Source organism: Dromaius novaehollandiae, chromosome 19, assembly GCF_036370855.1.
Source record: "Dromaius novaehollandiae isolate bDroNov1 chromosome 19, bDroNov1.hap1, whole genome shotgun sequence".
NCBI classification, from domain to species: Eukaryota; Metazoa; Chordata; class Aves; order Casuariiformes; family Dromaiidae; genus Dromaius; species Dromaius novaehollandiae.
Window position 1 is genome coordinate 12,049,416 of NC_088116.1, and position 23,247 is coordinate 12,072,662.

General features: G+C 45.9%; 1 protein-coding gene across 2 annotated transcripts in view; it reads right to left on the reverse strand.

The window, feature by feature from the left end:
• Positions 1 to 23,247, reverse strand: part of CALN1 (calneuron 1) — a 145,884-nt gene that overhangs the window by 60,140 nt on the left and 62,497 nt on the right. For both annotated transcript variants that reach the window (XM_064523458.1, XM_026107271.2), the window contains exon 4: positions 11,883 to 11,995. In XM_064523458.1, coding sequence (XP_064379528.1) covers positions 11,883 to 11,995 — 113 coding nt within the window. The remainder of the gene's footprint in view (positions 1 to 11,882; positions 11,996 to 23,247) is intronic.

A 23,247-nucleotide genomic window follows, 5' to 3' on the forward strand; every position in this document is an offset into this window, starting at 1 on the left:
TGCTACATGACCACCTTTTTTTCATCTGTCCTCCAAGCTAAGGTGTCTATATTCTACACTCTGGTCCAAAACTGGAGGCATTTCCATGAACAGCTTTGTTCCCACTTTCTGAACTTCACCTGTGTAGTCTGCTAAGGCCATTTCCCGAGGTTTGTCTGCCTGCTCACTGTAGGGAAGTGGGACAATTAAACACATCTCCGGAGGGAACTCTACAATCATCCTGGCACATTCTGAAAAGAGATGTTATTCCTTTCCCTATATGCTGGGTCTGCTTACTTCCGTGAAAAAAAGAGATAAAACCCAGTTTTGAATGCTTCCCACCAAGCTTACACATACAATGAATTCTTCCACTGGTTTTCTTGGATTGCTCTGGACTTCTGCCATAAACATGGCCAATATCTGCACCCTGATACATCTTCTTAACTGTGAGTAAATGTACCAGGTTACTTAATTATTTATTTTAATTACCACTTTATAGCATTGTGTGTTACTCCAGTAATAGTAGTGGAAAATTGCTCTGTGACACTAGAGACTACATCAAGACTATCAGCTCTGGAGACCACTGTGCATTTCAGTGTGTAACATTTCTTCCCTTGCTGGCACAGAAATATATTCAAGCCTTCACAAATAGTAAAATGAAGGTGAAGAAAAGCACACAGACAAAGAAACAATTTCTCTGAGAAGTGATAAATTTGTTTTAAAAGAGACCTCAAGAAATTTCTCTTTGAGATCAGCATCTTTTGACTCACTTGGAAAAACTAGATGACGCCTCTGACGTAAAATTGCATTAAGAAAGCCAGCAATAAGACTTTGGATTGTAAAGGGGAATGGACTACCAGAGCCTGTTTGGCTCAGCCACGATGGTGGCACTGAGTTTGCAGGGAGAGGGGATGTTCACAGCACCGGGAACATGCTCTCGTCCCAGGCACACCACCTTGCAATCCATGTAATTCTCACCAAAAAATAAAAAACAGATTTGCACCAGGTCTGTTTGCAGGACTCATGTCACAAGTTCTTGATAAAAACAAACAAGGAGCTTGTGCAGAGGGAAGGGGTGGAAGGTGTGTGGCCCAAACCTTGTCCCACCTCCTGCCATGCGGCTTGTGGTCAGCAAAGCAGCACTGAGGGAAACCAGAGACCCACAGCTGTGAGCGGCCATAGAGGCAGCCACGGTCCCCGTCTTCCCGCTCCCTCAGCGCTGGGGGACAGCAGAAGATAGGTGCAGGATGGAGCTGGCTGTGACCACAGCAGGGCCATGGCTGTGTGTTAGTATGGCCAAGGAAACACCTCCATCCTGATGGTCTGGGCAGCTCAAGACAGATGGTGGCTGAGGAGCCATGGGCCAGGGCCACAAAACCCTCCTTCTTCTAGTGTCCGCCTCCTTGCAGGAGTCCCAGACAAGGCCATGCTCAGAAAGTCATGACTGTCTCCTTAAGAACATGGCTGAGAGACTTTCAAAAGTGTGGGAGAAAGCGAGATCCCAAATTCCACTGGATTTACCCACCACCATGAAGGGAAATCTCGAGTTCCTCAGAAACAACAGCAATCTGGGACAGCAAGGTTGTGCCCGGCGCAGGGGAGGGGATGCCATGGAGGTAAAGACTAGGCAGGGACAACCACAGCTGCAAGCTGGGTCAGTGTGCCTATCCTCCATGGGAGGAGCTCATAGCGCCAGGTACAGCTCCCAGGCGTGCAGCCTAGGAGAGGAGCAGTCCTGCTTCGAGGAGAACATAGCACTAAGAGGGCTGGCTCACAGCAGCATATTTCATCATCACACAAGACGCTGTCTATGCCTCTGCTGCAGCAGAAAACCTGCGGTGCAACACGAAAGAGGCACCGATTCGCTCCAACGGCTGATGCTGGCCCCAGCTGTCAGCCATTTGGGGGGTTTAACATCCAAGGGTTTTATTTTGCTTATACAACTGAGAAGTATAACACATAACCAGTGCATCGCTTAGGGCTTGATGGTACCAGGTAGCTCACTCTTGGCTTCAGCTGTCAGGTTCTAGCAAACTGCACTGAAAATCTTGGATACATACTGGGAAAATCTGAATTACGCACTGTGATGTAGGAATTGTCTGGCAGCCAGGACCTGTAGGTCCTTCTTCAATGCCATAACATCTACCACTCATCTGGCTCACACTAACACACAAACCCAGCCCAACCTGTGTCCTCAGCCATCTGCTGGGGTAAAAAATGTTCTCCCTTGCTCGCTGTAATACTACAGAAATTTAGTTGTGTTCAGCTGCATCACTTGGCGTTCACTCTGTCACAGCTGAGGGGAAAACCGGGCACCCCCACAGTGGTCATTTGCAGTTTTCCACTAGCATTTTTTCAGAGATCTCTTTTTATTTACGGCAGGGGTGGGTAGGTGGGAGTTTCTTTGTTTAAAGAGAGTTTTTTCCCTTTTCTTTTGCATAAAAGGTCATTCCTCTTTCTGAACAAATTTTTTTGCTGCAAACAGTTGACAACACTTTTGCTTTTAGTTTTTTTGTGAGTGATGGAGTGTCTTTTTCCCTGTTTTTCTCTCTCGTTCTTCTCTTCAAAACCTAAGTGAAATATTCACATCTACTGAAACCCAGGGCTTGGAGAAGCCATATGGATTTCCATCCCAAAGTGGGGATTCTTTTGAAGAACACCACCACCATCAGGTCCATTTTAAGCAATTCCAAAATTCTGATCTCCATGAAAATCAGGCTTTACTTTCCCAATAGTCAATGAAAAATTTCCTCTAGAAAATAACAACAGTGCAGTGAAAGAGATTATTTTGTTACAAGAACATGCCATAACCTGACAAGCCATAGGTAGTGTCCTTTCATGGCATCTGAACTGCAGATCCTTACCTGTCCTTTTCTCTGTGTAGAGAGGAAGGACAGACTGTAAGATCTGCTGCTGGCCTAGGATTTAAGGACAGTTGAGTCTCTCTCTGGAAGACACCCCCTTTGTGGCGCTGGGAGTGTAAGGGGGTCATTTGAAGCCAGAACTGTTGCCCCAGAGATTCTCCTTCACTCAGTCACCTAATGGTCTCTTTCAAAGACATCACCATCAAAAAGTGCATTCAAAGAAAAAAGTCACCCCACCTCCAATAAAACCAGTAACATACTTTTAAGGGACAGGGCAATGTGTACTCAGAGATGCTGGGGAGTCTGACCCTTGTGGCACAGAATCCACAAAAAGCAAGAAAATCTCTCACAAGCCCAAGGTTCAGATACCAGCCATGGTTCAGATATACATCAGCCAATGATCATCTACATTTCTAAGCAGATCACTGAGAAAACGATAGTGCAGTTCCTATTTCACTCATCAGGCAGAGGTAAAAAGATCCCAGTAGCATACTGAGACACAAACTGGGTTTATATATAACCTGTCAGGGAAGAAAAACAACCTCTGTACCTTAAGAGATGGTTGGTACATGTGTATGTGAGCGCTTCAGTGCGCGCACATACCAAAATCACCACCTGCCAGAATAATCGTACACTGTCATCCAGCAGGCAGGATGCCTCTTTATATAAACTGCCTGCTTTAAATATATTTTGAACAAAAGCTGTGGTATCTTTTCAGAAGGATAAAGATATAAATAAGCCTGTTCAAGCTAGAAAAACACAGTGGGACATCGAAGTCTTGCCTTTCTCCTGCTCTTGGTACCAGCCCTGCTTTGGTCCACAAGTGTTTTCAGAACTTTGCGATTTTCGATGTCTCCAGTTTTGAGTGCTAAATTTGACTACAAAGAACCCGCTTTTTTACAGGGCAAACGTGTACTAATAAAAATGAGGTCCCTTCACAGAAATAAACAAACATAGGGACACCCAAACATTATCACTAGCTCCTGACCACCCTGGCCCACTGGCAATTTCGTATGCTGCAGAAGGGGCTTTCAGAGATGTGACACCTTTCCAGTCCAGGGGCAGCACTGCCAGCATGGTCCAGGTAACGATCCTTTCGTACATTCATGTCTATGCTGGTGGCTTGTCACAGCACTTCTACGTTTGATACCTAGACTACAGAAAAAAAGAGAAGCCTCTTGTTGATGTATTCATCACCTGCAAGCATTCAGTTTCAAAATGTTACGACAACTACTGAGTGCCACATGCTTATTGGGAATCTCTTTGGCAACAAAACAGATTCAATAAGGACACCAGAACTGTCCTCCTTCTCCTGATAACACTCTCAGCACTGACAGAGCTGGCTTCCAGTAGGTAAAACAAAACGGCTTTCTGACACCCTTGGCGAGACTCATCAGACAGCATTTAGCTGTCCTCAGTACGCACATCTCCATCAGAGCCACTTTTCTAGATTTTCTTTATAGCAACCGGAGAAAAATCAGCACTTCTGCTGCACGATTCATCTCTTCCTGAGGTTGATGTCTAAAACAAATCCCTTGAATTGCATCCTGGAAGTGGCTATTTCTCTCTGTTAACTATGAAGAGAGTCCAGACAACGCAACGTCCCAGGTTAGTTGAGACGAACTGCACACTATCAATACTAACTATGTGGACAGAGTCAGCCCGCTCATTACTGCAGCACTGTTTCCTTGTTAAGTGAAATTTCACAACGTTTTAAGACTGAATGTAAGAAAAATATAGATCAGGTTTAAAATGCAGGAACAAATATTACAGGACACATTCAACTTCCCAAACTGGAGCATGGTCAGGATGCTGGAACCAGGAGAACTTAACAGCTCCAGCTGAGCTGGAATAAACATTAGTTGCCACTGGAAATATGGTTGCTTAACGCTCTGGGATGCTTGGCTCACAGTTCAGATTGCAGTGGTTTCTGTGGAAGAGACAATGCTCAGGTCTCAAACCAGCCGTGAGTTTGGAGGTATCCAGCTTGGGAAACCCTAGAAAAGGTAGACCTTTAAGTAGAGGACATCTTTTCAGGGGAAATCAAGTCTCCTTTAAGACATTTCATGTTGAACAACCAAAACCCAGACACCCAAACTGCTGATAACTTTGCAAATATTGCAGTGAGGTGGAGGTCTTCGTTTGGTGGAAGAGGACTCTGTGCGGGTGCTCTTTTGGGCTGAGAGGATGTGCATGAGTGGGAGTGTAGCAATACGTGAAGGTGCAAGTGGTACAGCCCCAGTTATCCATCCTTGATCCCACTGATCAAGTTGTAGCACCCGAGCTTTCAGCCATAGAGTTTCCTGATTCAAACCCTGAAGTCACCATGAAGATAGAGGCCACCTGCATATGTATGAGGTCTGCAAATACTGTTAGGCTAGTCTTTCCCCCTCGAATCTCAGCGTACTTTCCGAGCAGCGGCAGCAGTTCCTTACCCTGTCACCACACATGGCTCAGTCCCAGCTGTGAAACCTGCACTGCCAGGAGCCACCACCAACCTCAAGCATCACCTTGTTCCCTGACCTTTCAAACTAGCTCTATCATTTTAACTCCCTCAAGGTTAAGCAAGCAAAGCTAAGAAATTTTCCAACTCTAAATTGACTCCTTGGGGGGAAAAGAGGAAAACCTTCATGTATCTTCTGATGGAGAGATTATATTAGATTTATCCACTGGACTTCATCTAGGCACACTCCTCTCTCATGGGCCAGCTTTAAAAGCACAGCCCTTGCTCAGACAGCACCTCCTCATCCTCTGCCTTCCCTCCCACATTGCCATCTCCCAGGCTTTTCTGTACCTCGCCCTGTGCCACGGAGCTTCCCACACATTTTCTCCTTCATTTCACTCTACTAAAGCACTAATTGATTGACCAGTTCACGATAGCCCAGATCTCTCCCCCGGGACGTCATTCCATTTGCAGTGACAACTGAAAACAGATTATGGATGGGCAGTTTCGCACACTGAATCACTAAAGTGTCAGCAGCAGCAGCCACGCAACGCGCACAACACCGCTGTGTCCCGATCCCACCACGTCCCTCTGCCTGCCCACGTGTGGAGCCAGCTCCGCACTCCCCGCCAGCTGCCGGATCTCCGCCGACCTCTCTGCACTGCTGGGCTACAGGACACTCCCCAGAGCCTCCCCTTGCCCCCACAGCAGCCGCCGGATGCAATCACTGCACAGCTGGACATGGTCCGGGCTCTATTAGCGCTGCATTCGGCTCCCGCCTGGCAGCCCTTCGGCACACGTGGCTCCCCCGCAGCTGGGAACTGTCTGCGCTGCTCCGTGCTAACGAAGCAGCTCTCTTGGCTGTGCCATTCCCTGGCGTGCAGCACATCCAAGCGGACTGCTAAGCTTGCTGGCCTCAGGAGCACAGGGAAGCAAGTGCTCTGCCCCATCCCTGTCTGTTGCTCCTTGCCCAGGACAAGGTGGCTGCAGGATCCAGCTTTGGCTGTACCCACCCACCCACCAAAGATGGTAATAAACAGGGTATTCCTGCCCCAGAACAAAGGTCCATGTGGAAGCATGAAGAAAATAAGAGGTTTTCCCAAGCCCCTAGAGCACAATCAGTTGCAGAGCGGCTCCGTTAGCAGGACCTGCCTCCCCGATGCTCCCGCTGTCCCCGCAAAAGGACGGAGCAATCGCTGGATCTCTGAGCAGCACCTCCCTAGCCCAAAGCCCCATGCGGGTATTCCAGTCATCAAGCTCTTGCAAAGCAGCCTTATTTATTCAAAAAGAAAGAGCCTCTTCCTGAAAGCCAGTAAATTATACTGTGCGATATCTAATGCGACAAATGGGCACCATGTCTGAGCAGATGATACAGTGCCATTCCCTCATGCAAGACAAAGTTTCCAGATATCCTTGCTCAGGTAATACAGTAGCACTGGCTGAAAGGTTATTCCTTGCAGCTTCCACGTGCACACAGTAAAGAGGAAGGAAAAAAAAAAAAGCAGGCAGCCCATTCCTCTCAAATGATCACCATACAAAGTATTGACTTCTCAAAATAATCTCATCAGCTCTGCTGGGTACAGAACGTACTCTGCATCCCAGGCAGACACAGCCCTGTTGTTTAACCATTCAAACCTAAGGAAAACTGGTTCTGACTTCAAAAAGCATTTTAAACAGGACAAAGAAGTCTATTTTAAATAAAAACCTATAATCCAATATTACTGCTACTTCTGTTCCTGTTACCTTCTGTCCCTTACCCCAGGGACTGGAGTTCCATTACACTGGGTGCGTGAAAACTATTGAACATTTGTTCCCAGTGGTCTCTGCACTTGAAAACAGTCTGGGCAAAAATCATAAATGAACACAAAAGCCTAATTCCTCCCCTCTCTTTTTATCCTTCTCTGTTTCAGAATGGCGCAACACAGCGGGCAGATTTGGGTTTTGTTTGATGAAAAAAAAGGAGCTAATATTTACCAGTAGTGATGTTTGTCTTTTCTGTAATGCTCTTCATCTAAAAGCACTTTACAGACATGGATGGCCACATACTGGAAAGGCCCCCAAACCCACTTACAAAATACCATCTTCTGCGTGCATAACTGGAACTGGATTCATGTTCCACAAACTCTTGAAATATAAATTCTCATGCCTGAAAATTAATCAAATACCATCTCTCTGATCATGTAACTGCTACCAAATCACTTCAAATAACCGCCTGACACATTAAAGAAAACCAGCTTCAAGACACTAAGTGTGAACTGTGGCAGGAACACCTGAGACATGGTAAGCAGAGGAAGGTATGCTGAGGGTGAAATAAAAAAAATACACAAATAAAAAAAAATACACAAGGAGAACGATGGAGAGGAAAGGGACAGATGACAGACAGATCGTGCGAGGGTGAACGTCCCTGTGCTGGGCCAGGGTCTCGTACTGATCTCCAGTGAAATGATCCTCGCTCATGAGGTACTCTGGAAAATCTCATCTACACTCTTTTTTTCCTTGCTTTTGTTTTGCATAAAAGCAGACATTGTGGAAACAGTCAAAGGGGTTGTTTGCATCATTGCAAACTCACCACAGTGAGTCTGCCTCGAACCACGGAGAACAGGACTTCAGTCGGTGCTTTCAGCCTTCAGACTCCACCTGACAGTGATCCTACGTGCCAGGAAGGAGCTGCTGGTTACAGGACAGCTGTATATTCAGGAACAAATGCTTTCAATAAATTACTGCCTGAGGTGACTCACGCTCTTGCGAAAGGCTTTGGTAAAACCAGAAGTTTTCTTTGGCCAGGTAGAAACAGGTAAAGGGAATCTGTTGCTCCGCAGCCTGAATGGCATTTCCCTGGATGTTTTTCTTTGCTTTCTCTCCGCAAATAAGTTAAAGATGTGTGTGCAAGGGTACATTTTACTTTCATTTGCAAACAGTTGTCAAGGAAAAGAAAACCACTGGGAAACAGAACACAAGGCATCCGGAGATGCCTTCCGCAAAACTGCTTCACGCACACTACAGTTCACCAGCAGTTTTCAGGAAGGACAGACTTTCCGAGGCAGAGGAAAGTCAATGTTTCCTCAGCTCTCCTGATATCATTGGTCTATATTGACTTGGCCTGAAATAGTATTTGCAGGGATGATTTTTCCCCTCCCCTCACATACCTCTCCAACCATCCTGAGAGACCTCAGAGAGCTGTTCTAACTGGAGCAGAACTGATCACTGCTACCTGGGAAAGCAAGAGTCAGCTGCCTCTACCACAAACTGATATGACTCAATTTAAAGCCCTCATGGGAAATCAAGGAGGGAAAACATATCTGAGAGACCCTCTGTGTCTCTAATACCTGCCAATACACAGGTCTCGGCAGAAGCTAACTTTTTGCTGACTGACCACGATTCTTCAGGCAACGCATACAATAGGAACGACACATCATTTCCCTCTTATTTCAAGTCTGTCTCCTCCATGGATGATCCCTTTCTCTGATCCCTATTCTTCCAGTGTTTCTACCCCCTCTTTGTCTCCTGCAGCCCCACTACTGTGGTTGTAAGATCCTTCCCCTCTGCAGCTTCTGCCATCTGGAACCGCCTTCCTGTATCCCACCAACTCACCCCCCGTTTCATCTGCAAATGCATCTCCAGGCCCTCGCCTGTTCCTTTGAATTCCTCTCTCCTCTGCTACTGTTTATTATTTAACTCTGTCGTTGCACTATTTAAAGCACTATTAAAGCGCGCTTGGAACAGAGTCTCCGCTAAAGTGCCACAGTATAGGAAGCTGGACCCTCAGCAAAAATAGCCTGAAAGCCAAAATTGTGACAGCTGGGGGAAAGCTGTTTGGACGGAAGAGGGGAAGGTAGTTTCTGGAAGCCAACATGTATTTTCTCCCCCTGTGCCCAGTACAAGACCCTCTTCAAGACTCCTTTTGCTGCATGGAGCTTTGGGGTGAGGTTCCCTGGGTGCACTGTTGAGCCAACTATCCCCAAAGACAGGGCTGCCTCTTCCTGTCGCACCCTTGCTGCCTCTGTCCGCTCAGACCCATTCGCAGCCCCAGGCCTTGGGCAAAATTATATCCTTAAAATCACTCAGGGAGATTATTTTCTGCAGAAGCAAAGTGCTCTTTCAGCAAGCCAAACTCACCACCCCTCTCCAAGCCACACCTGCTCCAGCAAATGTGAAAAAGGCATGTCAATGGGATATGGGAAACACAGCCAGGCCCCGACTCAAGAAAATGCTTTGTTTCAAACTCAGATGTAATCCCGCTGAAGATAACACAGATGTGTAAATGCTTTGCTTACGGATGAGCTGACTCATCAGCTTGGGTAAGGCTTTGGTAAAGCCAAAAACTTTCTCTGGCCAGGTAGAAATGGGCGAAGTGAACCTGTTGCTCCACAGCCTGAATGGCATTTCCCTAGATGTTTTTTCTTTTAGAAAATAAGCAGAAAAGTTGCTGTATTCTCCATGAGTTCTCCCTAATCCAGGAGAGTGAGATGAAGATTTATCTGCTCCAGGACCATAGGCTGTAGGAGAGGATGAACACTGGTAAAGCAAACCTACCTTATTGCCCAGCTGGGAACACCCAGCCTGTGGGTTGACCTGCTACCCACCGCGACCCCACCACCTGTGCCATGTGGGTCACCTTGGGACCCTGCCTGAGACGCAGAAGACACATTTTCCATTCCTAGGTTCACCACGACTCACCAAGAATTGCAACGCAATCTTGAGTTAAGCCATTTCCTCCCCAGGCCTCAGCCTCCCCATGTCTGAAATAGCAACTCGGATTTGGCTTTCCTGCCAAGTGCTTTGAAATCCAGGAATGTGCTATGTAAGGAGGCAGTGTTTTTACCTTTACAGGTAAAAAATAGAGACATCTTTTCTGAGGCACTGCAGCACTCGTGCAATTCAGCCAAATCCCCAGAGCGGTCTGCCCTGCTGCCACGGGGCTGGTTATCTCCACACTCTCTTCACTCACCCCAACAGAGGCCTGGGAGGACATGGGTATGAACCCATGCAGGGGGGACCACAGGTTTCTGTGCGGAAAAAGCAAAGCAAAAATTGAACCCAGGAGTCCCACTGCTCTAAAACCAGATCACGCAAGTCTTCCCTGCCTCCCAAAACTCTGAGCAAACCCACTGCAGCCATTTAAATGGGCTGAAAGGTCTCTACATGGCAGTGGGTTAACCTGTGAGCTGAATTTTAGGGAGGGCTCCAGTCCTCTCTGCTTCCCCATCAAAGAGCTCAAATCATGAACATCATTTTTCCAGTGGGCATTTGGGCTTCTTGAACAGGTCCTGTGAGGCGAGTCTTGCCACAGGACTCTTGAAGACACAAATCGTTTCATGAGAAGAGCTAGTGCTTCTTCCCCTCTCCGTTAGTCACGCACTGCAAGAAGGCTCGCAGGAGAAAATGGAGGCAATAAAAACATTAATGATTGCTACAGTCCTACCAGTCGTAGCGTGAGTTCAACCACTGCATCCCCTCCAGATACGCTATAAACCACTGCGCTTCGCCAATGCCAAACACTTGCTTTGACAACCGAATGCTGGAATCCAGACCAGGATTTCCAGCACTGTTTATATGATTCGCCAGGAGGCCAAGAACAAGTTTTAAAGGACTTTAAAAGACTATTACAAAACTCAATGTAATTCAGCCTGAAGAGTGCCAGAGGACAGTAACAGAGACAGAAACGCTTCCAGGTTTCACTCTCTTGATTCACATGAGCTCAGTAACAGCCCAGGTTTATTAGCAAGTGAAGACTGCTGGGTGATCAATGAAATGAGCAGTAAGCTCCCAGGAAAACACACATTTAATCCACTGGCAAGCAACATGCAGCACTGTGATTTGGGAAATTTTTAATCCCTGCCATAACAGCTTGGTTTTTTCTTGTTTTCCCAGGAAGGTCTAATCCTGCGTGAAATCACAGTGCGTGATAGATGTAAGGCAGCTCCACACTGCAAAACCTGCCTTCCATCTGACGCCTGAAACAGGTAGGACCAAACCAACACAGCAACACAGGACAGCAACACAGGTAAAACTTGTAGGGGCACTGCACACAGTTTTCCTCAGTCTGCACACAGTCATCCTCAGTCTTGGACCTGAATTAACCACAGATAAACTGAGAGACCGTGACCTGCATAGCACACACTCGGTCTGCTGGCTGCATCCATTAGCCACAGACAAGCAGATGATGAACAGTGGTACATTTCTGTGAGCAGCCAGACACGTTCAAGGTTTCTAACTCAAAAAACTAATTAATCTAGTGTTCTCAAAAAAAAAAAAAAAGTTTTACTCTTCCAAAAATGAATTCCAGAATGCCCCCAGAGGTGTTGCAAAAATAACTCAGTGCTTTGCTGTGTTCAACCACAGTTCAATCACAGCCACTAATGCATACGCGCTTTCTCCTTCTCCTCAGTGGGGTTCAGATCAGGTGTCTCACTGAGAGGAGGTCACTCCAGCACCACGGTATGATGTTACACAACGCACAGTGTAAGGCAGCTGAATAGCCTTTACCCAGGCATTCCCATTTCACAAAACATCTCATGCTTCCCAACAAATCACTATTATTTCGGAAGCCATCACTATTCGTTGGCTAATGTTGCATTTAGCAGATTAGCACTTACCTGCCAGAATATGCTGTCTATTGTATTTCCCAGAAAGCCATCTCTGCCTTCCGACGATACCAGCTTAGGTCCCAGAATGGTCATAAATTCATCAAAATCAACCTGGCCATCCCCTGGAATGAAAGAAAATGATCAATGTTTTCATCAAATAACCACTTAGTGCCAGTGTCTACTATGCTAGTCTGGACCTGCTACGTATTGTGAATCCATGCACTCAATATGGTACCTCCTGCATCAACTTCATGGTACATACAGACTCAGATTCATTATTATCCCAATGAATGGTCAAATTTGTAACATCCCCAGGCCCCAAGTCAGGACCAGCTGATGCACAAATAGAGATGAACAGACCATTCCCCAAACCCGGAGAGTTTACAGGCAAGTCACTATTCAAGAAAACAACCAATTTCGGCAAGAGGACAGCAGCCAGGAGCACTGCCAGGGCTCTTCCTTGCTGAAACATCCACTGAACAGTCAGGTCTCTGGAAAGCTTTTACAGGGCCAACCCCGTCCTCCAGAGGAGGGAGTACACGGAGGAGGAAGAGCCAGACTATTACGAATCCACAAGGCATTTCATTTCAGCTTTCCATCAGCATCTGTCTCTTAAAAGGCCTGTGTGCTCAGCATGCCGAGCAGGCAGTGTAGACACAGTTTCAGTGCCATTAGCAGGAAGAGGAGACTGCTCCTGCCATTAATGAACTGAGCCTACACAGTCCCAAACCCCTGCAGTATATTGTATATTTTGTAAATGAGGCATGTGGCTGTTTGAAGTATATCCAAGCATTATATCAAATATAACTCTTCCCTTGGAGAACTTCTGGGATGCTTAATGAAAATGGCAAAAAAAGGGAAAATCATGTCTGTTGAAAGATCTTAAAAATACCTGCTTCTCTCAACAGCATAGTTCAATGCTTATACGCCTCTCTTTTTCCATCTGTCCATAGATATATTCCCTTACACTTCACCTCCCCATCCCATCCCATTGCTGTGGCAAGGGAAAACCCCCCTGACGGGCTCAGTTCCTTTCGTATCACCCCAGAGCAGGGCTTGTCTTTTCCAGAGGGAAAAAGCGCAGAGCCACAAACCCACCGAACGGAGCCCCTTCTCCCTTTCCCCAACGGAGCCTCCCATCACAGGCCAAGCTGACTCCTCTGCCCCATCCTGTTCCTGTTGGTCTAAGAGAGACCAGGTTTCATGGGAAGAAAAAGAAGTCCATTATTAGACCAGTTGATATGAGTGGATGTATTAGCCCGCCTTCAAGTCTGGAAACAGAATCAACAGTCGTAAGATTTTTTTGATTTTTGCTTTAAATTCAGCCGGAAATCACTGCATCCACCTCTCTGAGTAGTTGCTGTTGCTAATTTATCAGGTGTAAGGAGGGTCTAAAACCACCAGGCTAGAGCAGATCAGTGCAATGGCCACTATTGAAATGTCACCATTGACTGCAGTACCTGCAGCAGCCCTATGCGATGGCTTTACCACGTGTACTGCATGCTGCTGGTGTTTGTTCTTTTCATTATATTTCATATTCTTGATCTGAGCATACGCACCACTGATTGAAATCTCTCTGTGTCCTTATCTTAGCAGAAACACAATGTTAAATAAGCAGACTTAGAGCAACTCCTTTTCCAGAACAGTGATCTCTCCATGCTGAAGGGCTCAGCCCATAATTTCATGAAGACAAGAGTGAATATCCTGGGAGTGAGCCGGCAACTGGGGCTCTGAAAAGAAACCCAGCAGGGATTCATAAGAGCTTTGATGCTGTAAGTGGCTTCAGTGCAGCACGGCAGCCAGAGTGCAGGAAGATCCCATCCAACACACTGTCATTGCTCACTCATTCAGGGCTCAGCAGGTGCTCAAGGGCTTTGCAGGGCTGGAGGGGCTCAGCACAGGGCAGGATGGAGCTCATGTCAGGAACAGCTTATTAAGCAGAAAAGGAAGGGAGTGGGGACCCCATCACTCTGAAAGCCATCCTTTAAAACATTTATAGGCCATAGGAAAATGTGCTCTTTCTGCTGCCCCATGGGAGACATCCGTTGATGACATCAAGTCGGATTGTATCAGTCACAGCACGTTGGATCACGTTGTGGAAGGTAATGCAAGGTGACAGTGAATTCAGGACAATTTACATTGCAGTACACTACTCCAAGGGAAAAGCAGTAACAAAAACATACTCTATGATGCAGATTGAGTTAAAGAAATTAGCCAGATTAGCAAGAAAACAATTTGCATTTTAAAAAGATTCTAGTACCTGCCTGTGCATATATTTGGTCTATCCACGTCCAACCCCCAAATATTAAGTTATTCAATTTGAATTTTCTACAATGTCATTTCATGCACAAAGAGAGAAGCAGGAAGAATCTTACACATGACTCAGGAGGAAACAGGTGCCAGGACTCTTGGGTTCTGCTTCTGACTCAGAACAAGACTTTGGGCAACCCCTTTCTCATGACTTCCTTGTGCCTTTGCCAGCGATCATAACTAACTTCACAGGGCTTAATTATCAGCTTAATTACAGCATTTTCCATAACCTCAGAAGAAAGATGCCATTACAAATGCATTATCCTCTTATTGAGTGCTTTTTCAATTAAAACTGTTAACTATCAAAGAAGCTAGACCCACAAACATTTTGTTGGTAGAAATATCCCTTTAACATTCATTTTAAGCTGCAGAAAACAAACCTTGCTGCCATCAGGATCTCAGGAGACTGCAGCATGAGAATATCGAGAGAGAGAGAGAGAGAGAGAACTCACAACTTTGGCTGAAAATTCCTTTTACACTATCCAACAGCCAGGAGAGAAATATTGCAAAAAACAGCAGATAGACCCAGGATGCATGCACTGCAACACCGGTTACTCTCCACAGTCTACGGCATACCCCAAAGTGCCCAGTATCCACAGCTCCTGCGATGATATAAAGGAATTCAGGAATTGACCCATCAGCTCATGGGTGCACTCAGCTTGAAGGCTCAACTTGAAATTTGTGCCCGGACACAGTCAAAAGATTTCTTCCTCCTCCTCTTCACAGTCATAGCCACATGCAGTGCCACAAACTAATTTGTGATGTACGCATCTAGCATCTGTTCCGGGGTCTGCAGTGGAGGCAAATCAACAACTGTGCACGTCTGCACGTTCAGTTTTGCCATGCCTACAGATGTTCTTCTTGGGAGAGAGTAGTTTATATTCAGAGTGAGCAATGCACAGCTTATTCAGAAATTAACTTTTAGACAGTTTTAAGGGATGGAAAGAAGGGGAAGAAGATGCCAGTCTGTGGCATGCGTGCTGTCTACACAGCTCTCACCTTCCTTCAGCTTACGTGAATCACGTCAGCAAATCCTGAACAACACTTCCTCCAGCAGCAACCAAACAGCCCAAATTCCTCAGAGGTACCCCAGGCCAATTTATAATGTGTGTGCTGTGCACATCCACCACCACCCTCCCCTTCCCACAATTTTAACATTAATAACTTTAGAAAGACCTGATCACAGTCAAGGAAAACAAGCTGTCCACCATGGGCAACAGGAGCTGGGAACTGATCGAACACAGATTGAACAGTAAGGATGGGGCACAGGAAGATGAAAAGCTACAGCCAGGGGCGAGTGGTGTTCAGCAGGTATTCTCCTCTCACCGCTCGCACCAGTTATAAATGCAAAACAGGTCTAGATACCCGAGCCACGCTGGGCGCAAGGCCCTGATTGATTAAGGCAGTCATGCATTAGTATAACTTATTTACAAACAAGAGAGGGCTAGGAGACCTCGGCGGCCGTGCAGAGCTCCCCTGGGTGGACTGTGGCACGAGCAAGGCGGTCAGGCAGCATGTCGCCCTGTCCCCTACAGCGGCAGGTCGGGTCACAGGGTAACAAGGGGCAGCCAGACCCACTGGGTGCGGAGTGGAGGCCTTCAGCGCCAGCTGCGATCCCCATGGTGCTCTGCTGACCACCCGCACGTAATGACCAAGTTCTCACCCATCAGTGGCCCATCGCCACTGCAAAAAAAGAAAAAAAAAAAAAAAGCTCAGCTTAAATGCTATTGTTAACCCACCCAAATTATTTATTTATTTACTTACAGGGCCGCTCTAAGATTCTTCTTCCTAATAATACTTCCTCTTAATCCTTGCATTATGTCAAGACGTAAGAAGGGGGTTAGCAATCATGCAGCTAAAACCTTGCATAACTCAAAGTATGACTCAGAACACCGCTGGCCACAGAGTTACATCAGAGACGAATTAGATCTGCTTATCATTATTAGTCCGTTAGCATCTGCTGTATGCTAAGTGTTTCCAGATATTCACAAAGGTTTATTCCCTGCAAGGCACCATCTCAACTCAGACAAAGAGCAGGCAAATGTGATGATAAAAAGGAATAGCAACTTGGTTCACTGTCAGCAGCCTTGGGAGCAATCGCGTGAGCCTGGCTAATTTCTCTATCGTAGAATGGGAAGGCCTGAGGATATCCAGGAACATCGCTGGGTCTCCTGGGACCCCTTTCCCTCCACAGTGACCTTGGGTTCCCGATGCTGGACTCAGGCTCTGCTGCCTGCTCAGCTCTTAGGCCAAAGCCCTCAGCGGATCTCTTTGCTACAAAGCTGGTTGCCACAACTCACACTATTCGTTTTCTAGGTGCAGAAGACCTTGCAGATAATCTCAGTTTGAAGAGCCCTGACATTAATGCTCTGCTGCGCTGCGTGTTCAGTTTGGCAGTCACCGCAGAGCTCAGCAGAGTTACAGCACGGAATAATCTGGCCTGTTACACGTCCAATGTTAACCTTTTGCCAAGCTTGCAGAAGACAATGGAGCGGTAGCTAAAAGCAGCACAGAATCAGGAAACCAAGGCCTTTTCCAGCTTTGCCAGACCTTGCAGCCTAAGGAGAGTTGCTTTGGACTTCACTGCCCCAGGGGGGGATCTGCATCTCTGAATAGCCATTAGATATTTGAAATAAGCCAATGATGTGATGTGAAAAAGAAGAAAGCACTAATGCCTCAATGCTTAGAGGAGCCTCCTACCACTGAGCTCACTCAGGGTTAGATGAACGTATCTGGGAGAGCCGAAGACTCCTAGGAGCCTCCATCATTTTTGAAAGGGGATTTACTCTCCTAAACTACTTACCCTCAATTCAAATTCATTCACATTGGCAAGGTGCTTTCAGCTTCTCAGGCCAGAGAGATTTCAAGATGTTATTTCCTCTTACTGAAAGAGCTGGGCTTCACTGGTACTGTAGAGCTGAGTACAGAAAATCACAGCCATCTCTCTAAGCTGATGTCCTGACTGTATTTTCAGCCCTATCCCAAGGATTTTGTCTTTTCTCAGCCCCACCTTGACTTTAACGAAGAGGAAAAGGGAAGGTTGCATTTGCTGGAGGCTGTTTAGCAGGGAACAGAGCAACCACCTGGGGGAAGGCAGAGCACGGCAGTCACCTTGCCAGGGCACCCAAGGAGGGCCACCACCGCATGACACCCTCCATCTCTATTCTTACACCAAGCCACGTCGCATCTGTTTGGCCTGAGCCATTTTTCCTGGTATATTTATCACAGTCTTAATGGAACTATGGCCAGAAATAGTCTGTCCAGGCTGGAACTGCTGGGCAGGGAGAGACCCTGACTAGCAGAGCAGTAGCCTGCAGGAGGTCACCCTGTGGGACGTGGAAGAGGAAAGGGGGAACGGAGCGAGCTGGCACTAGGCTGCAAATCTCCCATGTCCCAGCGATGTCCAGGTAGGAATGGCCTGTGCGGGGGCACTGGCAAATTCTCCTGTCAGAGCTGTTCTGCTCTGAAGAAGTAATTAAATGCTCACTGGAGCTGTAGCTTGAACCCGTCTCACCCCCAACCCGGGGGAGAGCCCCGACCCCCAGCCCTCAGTTGGCCGCCGTCTTTCCAAAAGTCTGCTGGAGCTGCTTCCTTGGAGGACATATTTAAATATTCATTGGGCTAAAGAAAGGTGGCAGGGGGAGGGAAAGGAAGAGAGAAAGAAAAAAAATGCACGTGGATTGCATTGCATGGCAAACCTAGACCCAAGAGCAGGACAGAGACTTACACTAGGTTTTCAGAGCCTTGTGCATTTAACTAGGACCCTGCATAATCTGGCTTGACTGCTTCCTAAATAAGTCTTTTCCCTGGCCAGTCTAAGGATAATCGCGTTCTCCTTCCTCCTTAAAAGTTTCTTGTTAAGGCACTAAGATGAGGCACACATTTAAATGGAGATGAGAATCTGCTGTGTGTCGACTGATAAGTATTCACTTTTTTTTTTCTTGAGTTTGACCTCCAGAGTGCAGCTAGATGATATATTTAAAGTTAATGAGATAGTCGTTTGCAGCTTGGGTCCCAGGCGCACACAACACTCCTGTTTATTTTTATTCTCCTAATAGCTAGCTGCAGTGACTCTCTGTCCCAGTCTGTGTCATTGTTTGCGCCCATAAAGTAACCTGTGCAATAATAATACCGTTTTGTGAAGGCTGTTGCTGCTATGTCTTGAAATGATGCAGAGGATGTGCACAGACTAGCTCCAGCCACGGGACACTTCCCAGACAAGTATTTTGGTTTCAGAGACTTTAAGGTCTGATCACTGCTCTGACCTTTCCCCCAACAGGACCCAAAGACTCTCTCTATAATTGTAGCCTCGATCCATACCTTCAACCACAGCTAGGGCAAGTCTTTCATAAAACTTCTGACTTTGAAAACACTTCTATTAAAAGACATCCGTGAACGTGGCTGAAATGAAGAGATAAAGCTCCACTACAGACCTGAGGGTGAATCAGTAATCACACAGACATTTTGCAATGGGGAAACTGAGGCACAGAGTGTCACCTGCCAAAATGTTACAGAAAAGGAGGTTGCTGGCAGAGCCGGGAGCTAGACCACCCTCATGGTCCTGCACCACTACCCGCAGGCACAGGAGGTGCAATCAGTGTCCAGGATGGAGAAAGAAGACAAAGAGAATTTCCTATTTCCCAAGAGTCGTGTCCACATTTCCTTGAGAAGTTTCCCCACCGCAGCTGTCTGCAGAGGGTCTTTGATATTTTATAATAGGGAAGACGTGTAAAAAACACAATTTCTTGTTTCTCTTGTTCCTCAGGGACAATGAGGGGATACCAGTCAAGCACTCTTTTACTGCCCACCCATGCTGCCACACATCACCATAGCTTTAACATAAAAAGTATAAAATTTTTTTAGGAACAAATTGGCTGGGGCTGAAAGGTGGGGTGAAATATCCCCATTGGAGCCCACTCTATTCCTGAAGGTCAACTCCAAGTCCCACGGTTTTAAGAGAGGCTTTGCAAACCTGGCTGCTTTGGTTCAATGAGAGCTCCACATAAAAGATTAGCAAATTGTACAGATGCAGGTTGCTGGAGGAGGAAATTTCCACAGGGTCTGATAGGATTAAACAGAGCCCGAAGAGCAGGAGCCAGGGGGTGCATCTGTCACAGCACCAAGAAAAGGACCCTGAGGGTTACTCAGTTTGACCAGCCTGTTCACTTGTCTTGCAAGAAGGGGGAAACTGCTGCAAAGGTCTTGTTTGTTTTCCCATTAAAAAATCTGTTAACTACCCATGTTTGCACAAGGGGAGCCTGTCTGGGAGGTGACCTGCAAGACAGCGACTGAAGAGGGGGGCTAAGGGCTCTGGATTTGCAATGCCAGGTCTGACGTGCCCTGCTGTGACTAAGTGGAGCATTGTCTCTGAGACAATAAACGGAGTTTTGTCAATAAAAGTCCACTTAGCACTTGTACCAGCCATCGGATCAGAGGTGTGCTAGCATGTTGGCTGGGGTGACTGAGCTCCACCACAAAGATTAAAACAAGCAGGATGCTTTTAGTGCACAGCTGGAAGAGAGAAGTGCAACAAAAACAGTAACTTAAACTGCAGTAAAAGCCATCGGACATCTGCCAAGGAGCATGTTGGCTTCACGCAACCCCCTGGAAGCCACAGGACGCCAGAATTTACATCCCTGCGACTGGCTGTCCTGCAGGTAAATGTGCTGCAGGGCCTGCTGTGCGCAGCTTGCCTCCAGTGCATCTGACCGCATCAGGCAGCTGGGCCGATTCGCTGCAAGACCTCAACGTCTCCTCCGCCTTGTGCCCACGGCCCTCAGGGACACTCTCCCCAGTGCAAAAGCATCAGGCAAGCAAAAACAAGAGCCCTCACTTTGCTGATCTTTGCAAAACTGCAGATGCTCACGCAACTTGTAACCAGTTGACCCATTTGCCAAACGATCGGCAGAAGAAAAATCACATCCGAATTACAGAGGACTCCAATTATTTTTGCTCACCAGGCCCCTGGAATAGCAGGAAAACTCTGCGGGCATCATGGCAGCTATCAGATAGCTCTGCACAACTCTGAGGCAACTGGCAAGTTAGAAGCTCAGTAAAACGAAGGAAAATTGTGTTTTCTCTGTAGCACATGTACCCTATGAAATCAAAATCATAATAGCAGGAATACAGCATTTTAAACAACAAAAAAACAACAATGCACTCAAATTATAGGGCAAGGCAGATCCCTGACCACACATTGTGTTTTGCAGAGGACTCTGCCCCATTAAGAGCGCAAGACATACAGGCTTTAGGGAAGGAAAGGCAACTCCGTGTTTCCTGTTATGCTGTCTATTCAACACATGGCCACAGTCACGCTATCTAGGCACTGCATTAAACATGGAATTCGATATAACTTATGAACTTCTTTCTGGTACTGAACTGCAAATCCAACTTGCTTCATCAGCAACAAAAAATTATCTGATTATCTCCATTTTACAAATCAGAACAGACACCAAGAAAGTGGCCTCTATAAATAAAGACAAGTCTCATCAAATCCATTTCCTAGCTTGGCATTTCTCACTGACCAGGTTTCCCAGCTCAGCAACACACTTTAAAGGACCATCACACTGAAATGTTGCTATTTCTTGTATCTAAAAATCAGAGGTCCTTGAATCGCAGAGGACAAGCCCCAAATTTGCAATAACCTGTCCAGTCTTTTCTTATTAACTCTGCATTTCAAAAGAGGAATTGTTTCTGGTATACCAGAACTGGGGTTCTGGCTCCCACCAGTCTGGGCTATTATCCACACTTTCATGTTGAAATGTTAAAACAAAATGAATTATCCATGGCAAGTAGAAAGAAAAAAAAGAAGAAGAAGAAGAGAGAAAGAGATAAAAATGTTTTTTAGCTTATGCAGCCTTGAATTCCACAGTTGTTCCACATAGGACTTTGCAAGCTGATCTTCTGGAAAGAACCAAACATTTGGTTACGCAAGAGTTTAAGAGGAAATTAGTTCCCCTTCTGCAGGTCATAGGGGAAGTTCAGCATTGAATTTTTAGAGGAACTATTTATTTTCTCTCTAGATATCCCAATACAGCAGGTCCTTCCGTAGTTCCCATCCCTGCAACAAGCTCCAGACAGTAGAGTTCATGCAATACCCAGTCTTGTTTTCGCTCTCCCCCTGTGAGGGAAACCAAGTACCATCAAACCAAAGCCATGTCTACATACAAAACCCGATCCAACAGCAATACAACAGCTAGGAGAATTTACTTTTAGTGAAACAGTTATACCAACGCCATCCCTTGATGACATGCAGTTATGCCAGTGCAGTTTTTTCCCTTCCCAAAGGACATCGAAGCAGAACTGGTGTAAGCGTGTGTATGCAAGAGAGCATCTTGCTGCATTAAGATGCAGTACAGGTAGCACCCAAGCAGCACAACTTTTGTGAGAAAGGCATAAGAGGACAATAGAAATGCAGCCTATTATACCAGCAACGGGGCTGTCCAAAGCAGAACTGGCTGAAAATCAGAACTGCCTTCTTCTGAGAGAACTGGATATTTTCGAATTGGTTTTTTGCCTAGACCACCAGGAACAGTTTGCTGTTTTTTTCCCCATAAATTCATTATCATTTCCCATTAAATTCCCTCAACAAACTGTCTATTAAAAAGAAGTTTGGGAATATTTAGAATTTTAATTTGGGATTTCTTTTCCCTGTTTTTTATTACTCAGCAAGATGTCATAGGATGCGCTACATGTTCATTCTTACTGCTGATGTGTCACATAATGTGATAAAAGGTAACAGGTAGCTCACTTGTATATACTGATGGAAGCCCACTCATCTTTTGCTTAATCAAAGTATTTCCTATTTGTACTATAATAATTTGACACACCGGATTTTGTTTTCCTCCTGCGCTAGCCTGAAGTTATTTTTCTAGGGTACTGAAAACCAGCTGCTCCTCTAATTAGTACACTGAGTGCTTATTTTATTCCTCAGATAAAAGTGTCTTCTGTTGCAATGAAACAGTTTGACACTTAAGTCACACATTCATCTATTTTACTGCTAAAGTCTGCTTAAAGAGCAGGCTTCCTAGATAAGGCAACACATTTAATGTGCCATTTCACTGCATTTTTATTAGAATTACTGCCAATTGGAAGAATTTACAAATAATTTCTTTTCCAGCACATAAATATATAAAATATTTTACTCTCCACGTACCGACAGAACATTTCAGGTCATTCTCCAGATTGCAGATGAAAATGCATGCATCTCCCTTATTCTGCAATGTTTACAATCAGGCAATACCTACTTTTAATCTTCATTATGTCTAAGGATGAAGTGGACACAAAGGTATAAACTAGGGTAAAATTTGGCTTTTTTTTCCAGGCCAATAGCAACCAACATATTCCTATATGGCACTGCACCCTTGATATATACCCATCTACACAGAACAACCTTCTGCTGGTGTATGGCCTGTACACCACATCTCTTCACAAGTAAAGATGAAAGCAAAAATTTGACCTTGTGTGGATCTCACGCTTTGAGTGATCAAAGTATCCTGTCTCACCTTCCTTCCCAAGGAGAGGCATTTCTGCACACAAGAACTCCTTGTCTTGCTTTTATTTCCCCCAGCACAGCAATACTGTGCCATCTTCATAAAAGGATATGTTTCTGATGATTTATAAGCTTTCCTTAGAGACCTTGAAATATTCCAGGTATATTCTATTTTTTTCTCCCTAATTCAGTTTTTTATGCCAACTAAAATAGTTCTCCCTGCAGCAGCTGTGTTTGTCTTCACCTGGGTGAAGTTTGCCTTCCCAAATAGCAAGGAGAGTTGAGGAAAAAAAAAAAAAAAAAAAAAAGTGGAGGAGGCATTTTAGGAAATGCAGTAGATACTCTGACCTCTAATGCCTGCCTTCTGTGAGAACTGCAGAGAATCAGATATCCAAAGGAGCTATCTCCGTTCAGTGAAGACGTGATAAGCAGGCAAGCATAACTGGGAGTCTGCTCCTTGGTGAAGGCTGGTGCTCAGCCTCTGGATGGAGGCATGAAGAAGGCAGAGGGCTTCCCCACGTGCCTCCACTTGCTCCACCGCTCACCAACTCACACAGAGCAGGAACAGTGTCT